Below are 7,500 nucleotides of genomic sequence, written 5' to 3' on the forward strand. Positions count from 1 at the left end.
CAAACACACTCATACTTACTTACACTCCTTCCCTTACTGAGACAGACAGCAAGCCAGACAAATTTGTGCCTGTGTGTGTCTGCAAGTGTAAATATATATATAAAACTAGGAAGTATAATACATAAAACATATATATTCCTTTTTTGCACAGTAGCTGAATTTATTAGCATATAATACATCTCTGCATACTAAATAATGACACATTATTGAAACACCAAAAAAGATGTAACAGGAGTCTGAATCAAACTAACACTTTTCCAGGGAGGATGCTAGAAATTTGCACACAAGAGCAACAATTTTTCCATTTTTTTAATCACAGTACACATTTGAGCATGTCTACATCCACTGGAGTCCAGTGCAGTCACAATAGTAGATCTACATTAAACACTGTTCATAGTTCTCCCATTTAAATGTCCAATAATTTTCTGTGACAACAATTTTATAGGAGGAATCTACTCAGAATGGAAGTGTGATGATGGTCATCATTTAAGCACTACACAGTACTGATTTTCATCTATGATAAATATGCACTGGTACACAGGAATGGAAGATTACATTTCGCTTTACTTTCTGAAGGCCATCAAAAACAGATGGGAGTAAAAGTTGTTTCACTACATTTTGATTAAAAGAAAAAAAAAGAAAAGGAAAATGGAAAAATACTGTAATCTGGTATCACTGATTTGTGCAAGTAATTAAAATATACTTAAGATTCTTAAAACAGACTGCATGATTAAAGTTAGAATAAAAAATCAATGTCTAATGCAGCATTTGCATCTCCATTTGCTTCATCTGCATACAGTATACACAGTATACACTTTAAAGTCCATATGTTTGTGCAGTAGACCAAGATGATTCAGTACAAACAGACCCATTACTTTCTCCAACTGCTATTTACTAACAAATACATAAATAGAAAAGTCTCTCGTCATTCACAGAGGTACGTGCCATGGGTTCCCATTGCAGATTGGTATCCACCTTTTTCCGAAGCCCTTCCGACTCTTGCGGTCTCTGCTCTGGTTCGCCCTTTTACTCTCCCACGCATAAACAAGTCTCGTCAAGTGGAAATGAACAAGTTCCTGCACTCTCTTGAAGCATCCCAAGCAAAATATTCATGCTGGATGTGTATGTATATATATATAAATGACAAGGGGTAAAACTGTGGTGAAAAAGGTATCACAAGAACGAGTGATTACATCATTTATGTAGTTAGTGGTAAGACAAGTATATCAGGGTATATCAAATTCTTTTTCTTTTTTTCTTCTTGCACAAAATTACTTCAGATTTGTTATAGCCCAGTTACAAAATAATGCATTTTACAGAGACTGTTCTAATATTTATTTTTCTTTACTAGTATCACGAATCATTATACATACATCTATGTACATACATACATATACATATACATCTATATATATATATATATATATATATATATATATATATATATATATATGTATGTATATATGTATGCATGTATATGTATATATGTGTATATGTATGTGTATGTGTATATATATGCGTATGTGTATGTGTATATATATGCGTATGTGTATGTGTATGTATATGTGTATGTGTATGTATATGTGTATGTATATGTGTATGTATATGCATCTGTGTATGTGTATATATATATGTGTATGTATATGTGTATGTATATGTGTATGTATATGTGTATGTGTATATATATGTGTATATGCATGTGTATGTGGATGTGCATGTGCATGTATATGTGTATATGTGTATATGTATACCTGTATATTCATGTGTATGTGTATGTGTATGTGTATGTATATGTATATGTGTATATGTATATCTGTATATGTGTGCATGTGCCTTTGTCTCTGTGTACTTCTATGAATATCTCTGTATTTCAAAATCTTCAGCTACTAGAGGGACTGAAAAAGAGCCAATAAAAGCTAAATCAATTCATCTTAATGATCCTAAGAGCATTTGATTCTCCTCTTCTCTATCTGTAACTCTGATATCAAATAATTCTTTGGCTTTGAAGCATAACGATAAAAAAAAAAAAGAATTAAAAAAAATAGAAAGAAAGAAAGAATGATCCCACGTCAGATTTAAAACTTGTCTTACAGATAGTCTTTTACCTTAAAAATAATGATGGAAGAGAAACCCCCTACTTATCTATCGACATCAATGATGATGCAGGTTCCTATAAAACTGCTATTTTCCTACAATAACTACAAGGTGACCAGAGAGCAAGACAGTTATGCAGTGGTGTAAATACAATCCAATATGAATATGTAGCTAAGAGTACTGTCTCTAGACTACTTTTGGAACAAAGCCGTTTTTTTTCAATTTCTTTTTTTATTATTATTATTTGAGGAGGGGGAGGGGGGGAGAGGATGATTTATTTACAAATATTAACAGATATACTACATGAGCCAACCTGATATGTTGAATCTATTAGCAAGACTTGTGGGTGTGAATGGCCAATGCATCTTTTTTTTTTTTTTTTTTTCCCCTTTAGTTTCATACTGTTGGCATAAAAATAATGTGCAAGATCATTTGTGCTTAAAAAATTAAAGCTTACACTAAACATAGCATGAAAGGCAACATATTTGATTTCTTTCTTTCTTCTTCTTTTTTTCTTCTCGTTATTGGAACCAAAACTGGAGACGTTACAAAGGGCTTTTCATCTTATATGAACCTGAAACTGGAGACATTCACGTGTTTTGTCTTTATTCTTTCTCATTTTCTCCTTAAATCTCCCTTTACTTTTATTCTCTCTGCAACGACTCCCAATGAAGATACACGATTTCAAAGACATGACATAACGGTAAAAGAGTACAGCATTAACATTAACATTATACCCCCTTGGCTTCAGTCGTCTATTCCCTTCCACCATTACTTTGATGTGTAACCATGGTAAAGCTTTAGACTTTGCTATCTTAGAATTTTTACAACTGTGCACAGAAATGCTAAAATGAGAGATATTGTCTGAAAAAAAAGTCATGCATTTGCAAATTTCAGCATAAAATATATTTCTTTAAGAAAAGCTGGACTCTGTGGACCTCAGTCATTTGTAAAGTCTGAATATATCAAATATTCACTCTTTTTTACGAGATATACAATTTTTTTTACTCTTTTTTTTAACCATCAAACCACTGTGAAGAAACTTTTTCCCTCCATTAAAATATTGTCCTCCATCCAAATGTTTAAAGCATCACCATTCATACTTACAACCTTTATTCATTTTGTAGTGCTAATACAAAACAAAGATGCCCTGCATATCACATTCAACTCAAATATTGAACCCATACACACTTTATAGATACATACTCACACTATATTCTTAATAAAATAATAAAGATAATAATAATGATAATAAAAAGGTAAAAACAAAAAATAATTGCAATAATAATCTAGAAAGTACATGTTCCTAACACTTAAAAAATTCTTCACAGGGCCCTAATTGGGTTCCCCATCCACAGAGTTTTCACTGTCAATGAACTCCACATGCGTGAAGGGAAAGTGTCCGACCTTTCCATTAAGTTCACCCTCCCACTGTCCATTAATGTTCATTTTCGTGACCTTGATCACATCTCCAACCTCCAGTCTCAGGGCTGTTTTGTCATACGCATTGGGGACTCTGGCTTGCTTCACTCGTGCGTAGGCTGGCAACTTCCGCTGTAGAGTAAAACAGGGCTAAATCAATGTTCAGGCAAGATTTGTGTGGAAATCATATTGGTTTTAAAAAAATGACATATCAAATACTAAAGTAAAGCAAATAACCATCTCATGACCTTATGATGATACTCGCATGAAGGAAAAAAAACAACACTAATACCACAATGATAAATATGACAAACTTTCCACAAACACTAACTAGTACTTTACATCTATCTTTTAGAGGCCACTGATCTGTTTGCTGCAGTGTGTGAGGGATAAAAATTCAAACACAGTAAATAAACCTGTAAATCCACACTAAATACAAAGTACTATTTTCTTCCAAGACTTTAGAGAAGGTTAGTTTAGGTAGTTTTGTAATAATATATGCCTAAACATATAAAAAAAATAGAAAAACCAAGTAAGAAAAAAAAAATGCACAGTACCAAAGTCTTCAATGCACAACAGCTATCCATATAAACAATTTCATAAAACATTTTCTGCATAATCCAAGTCCTGCTTTTCTGGACAATGGCTGGTTAAATGTGGGGATCTCTTTTTTTTCTTTTTTTAATCAATCAAGAGGCTAAGGGTCAAACTCTATGTTACTGGCATGCCAATGCTCTTCCGAGGCTGGGGCACACTGGCAGGAATAAGGTTCTGAATGTAAACATGTACGCATAAGTATTCATCTAAAGGAACCTCTGAAACTACTCAGTGGCTTTTCCCTCTACCTGGTGAGAAAGATAAACTGGCTGAACTCCCAATGAAGAGAGGCTACACATACGTCACCTAGAAACGAGAGGTTGAGTTCATGTGTCCAAGAGCACAGTGCATGTCACAGTGCATTCTATATATCATGACATATTAATCATGGAGTGACTTGTATGTCATCATTAATTTCTTCTTCTTACTGTAAAAAAAGAGAGGGAGTTGGCTCTTACCTGGAGACTTGGTTTGGGTCGTTGCGTTGAGTCTGTGGACTGCGTGCTACTTCTGTTTGGTGTCAAGTTAATGGCAATGCTCTCGCCTTCATACTGTCAGGGAATTGTTAAGTATTAGTCAGAATACTTTTGAACCAGAATGGGGTATAAGAGTTATTGAAGGCAGTCTTTTCTTCAGAAAAATAATATTCTTTAAAAAAAGGATATACTCTGTGTGAAATTCAATTGAGATATTATACAATCAACACACTTGTTTCACAATAGACCTTATATCAAATTATACTATTAGTAACAATCTCTATACAAAAAAAAGGTAAATGAGCACATTGACTCAAACTATGCCTAACATAAGTAGCAAAAGTAAGGAGGGAGGGAGGGAGGGAGAGGGAGAGGGAGGGGGAGAGGGGGAGGGAGGGAGAGAGAGAGAGAGAGAGAGAGAGAGAGAGAGAGAGAGAGAGAGAGAGAGAGAGAGAGAGAGAGAGAGAGAGAGAGAGAGAGAGAGAGAAAGTATGAGAGAGAGAGAGAGAGAAAGTATGAGAGAGAGAGAGAGAGAGAGAAAGTATGAGAGAGAGAAAGAGAGAGAGAGAGAAAGAGAGAGAGAGAGAGAGGAGAAAGAGAGAGAGAGAGAGAGAGGAGAGAGAGAGAGAGAGAGAGAGAGAGAGAGAGAGGGGAGGAGGGAGAGAGAGAGGGGGGGGGGGGGAGAGAGAGAGGGAGAGGGAGAGGAGGAGAGAGAGAGGAGAGAGAGAGGAGAGAGAGAGGAGAGAGAGAGGAGAGGAGAGAGAGAGAGAGAGAGAGAGAGAGAGAGAGAGAGAGAGAGAGAGAGAGAGAGAGAGAGAGAGAGAGAGAGAGAGAGAGAGAGAGAGAGAGGGAAAGAAAAAGAAAAACACAAGAAAGAGAGAGAGAGAAAAATCACCTCATCATACCCCAATTATCCATCCCTCTCACCCTATTCCTTATTCCGTCTCCCTTAAATGCCCAATTCCCCCTTTCCTCTCCTCCTCATTTCCCCTCACCTTCTGAACATAGGGCACGGGTATGGATCCCGTCTGGCCCATGGAATTTCTGGCGGTCCACCACTGCTCCTCGTCTTTGCTAACGATGGTCAGAACTTCTCCTTTTCTAAACGGAAGATCGTCTGGATCCTGAAATTTGTATTCTTTTAAGCACGTGACATAATCACACTGGTAGACATTTCGTTATTTTTTTATTCTTTACGTTTGTGAAAAATCACTTTCCTTGGGTGATTCATTTAAGAAAACAAGAAACAGAATCATAAGAAAGTGGAAAAAAACGTTGCACTGTTAATTCCACCCTAACATCAAGTATAAAACAAAAGTAAGATCATCAATACGAAGTAATATGTACTTTAAGTTAAGTTAAGTTAAGTACTACTAGACAGAGCGGGATGGCCATTGGAAAAATAAACACATCTTATTAATTAGCCAGAACCACGGACAAGAGCAGTAACCGCTATCTCTCTCATACAAACCAAGAACCATGTACTCACGCTCCCCTCGAAGTCGTACTTGGCGACGAACTTCTCGCAGCGCTTGGGCGCGGGCCGGATGAGCGGGGTGCTGTCCAGGTAGTGCAGTTTGTAGAAGTTGAGGAGCGACGGCAGGTCGGGGAACATCTGGTCGCCGATGCGGTAGCGCGTCTGGTCGCCCTGCTGGATCTTGTTGATGATGTAGTGCGACACTTTGTTGTCCTCTCTGGAATTAGGAGGGGGGAGGGAGGGAGGGGGGGTTAATTGGGAAGAAATGATGGAGGGAGAGAAAGACGGAGAGGGGAAAAGGGCAAATGGGGGAAGGAAAAGGATGCGGGATGGAAGAAAGATTACAGGAAGAGAGAAAGAAATCTTGCGATGAACAAAATACTCAAGATATTTATGCTAATTCTTTGAACAAAAAATAAAAACTAGCATTTTGTCAGCAATAGAATTTAGCAAATATAAAAAAAACAGTGACTAAAAAAAAAAAACTCTAAATAAATAAATAACAAAAATAGTACAGTTAAAGCCTGACCACTCCCAGAACTACAAAACAAGAAACATATAAAGAGAACCAAACGGATAGCAACACCCACACCGCCTCGAATAAATCCTAGCGCACTCGGAGGAAACTTTAGATCATCTCCTAAAACATAATTCCCTTCTTTCTTGCAAACACCACGTAGAATGCAATGGGAATAAACAACGAACCAGTGAACCAACTAGCAAAGGGAACATTCCAAACTCCTCAGACAAACCCTTGACGCAGAGAATACTTTATATAATCTAGACGAAGAGAAACTCCCATCCCCTCTTTCTTTTGACCCCATGCGGACGGGTGTCATGATGTATATGACGGCGGGCGTCGAGATGTATATGACGATAGTCGCCATGCCATATTTGACGTTGGGTGAGAGTGGATCGCTGTGTTTCTTTATTGTACAATGAGTAATGACTATTTAGTGAGTGATGATGAGAATTGCAATTGCAACTACTATAAGTACCGTGATATCCGTGTATAATCTAAAATCCAGAACATAGATGGTACCACTCTCTCCTAATACCAGCAGATATAAAGCCTTGAATAGCACCCACCTGTGGTCTCTCGAAAGCCCTATCTTCAGCGAGCGATGATCTAGAGCAAAATGCCGACCTCTTGCTCTAAAGTATCGGCGATGAGAATAATAAGAGGATGGTGACTCAAACCACGGTTCGTCTACAGTGTGCCCTTGTGCCAGTAGGGCTGCCTTGTGTTGTGGCACTCGCAGCCATAAGCACAGGTTTCCTTCCTTTTCCTCATCTCTTCATAGTGGATGGTTATTTTTAGGTATTTGTTTACGGCAGTACACGGATAGAAAAAAAACAAAGTTGCTGTTTGTCCTCCCATGAAACGGCAATATTTCTATCACACTGGGCATGAAGAAAATAACGATCTGATAT

The 7,500-nt window shown here is 37.3% G+C and overlaps 1 protein-coding gene across 3 annotated transcripts in view; it reads right to left on the reverse strand.

Annotated features, from left to right (window-relative positions):
• Positions 1-2,305: 2,305 nt before the first annotated feature.
• The window catches only part of Crk (Crk proto-oncogene, adaptor protein), a 97,747-nt gene continuing 92,552 nt past the window's right edge, over positions 2,306-7,500 (reverse strand). For 2 of the 3 annotated variants that reach the window (XM_086550637.1, XM_086550636.1), the window contains exons 4-7: positions 6,079-6,283; positions 5,585-5,713; positions 4,572-4,664; positions 2,306-3,648 (exon numbers count right to left, since the gene is read on the reverse strand). In XM_086550637.1, the coding sequence (XP_086406763.1) occupies positions 3,430-3,648; positions 4,572-4,664; positions 5,585-5,713; positions 6,079-6,283 (646 nt within the window). In that variant the 3' untranslated portion in view covers positions 2,306-3,429. The remainder of the gene's footprint in view (positions 3,649-4,571; positions 4,665-5,584; positions 5,714-6,078; positions 6,284-7,500) is intronic. The other variant, XM_043021401.2, reaches the window with a different exon arrangement.

The sequence above is a fragment of the Penaeus japonicus genome, unplaced genomic scaffold, assembly GCF_977035675.1.
Source record: "Penaeus japonicus unplaced genomic scaffold, GWHDUDI00000001_assembly GWHDUDI00000024, whole genome shotgun sequence".
Lineage (NCBI taxonomy): Eukaryota > Metazoa > Arthropoda > Malacostraca > Decapoda > Penaeidae > Penaeus > Penaeus japonicus.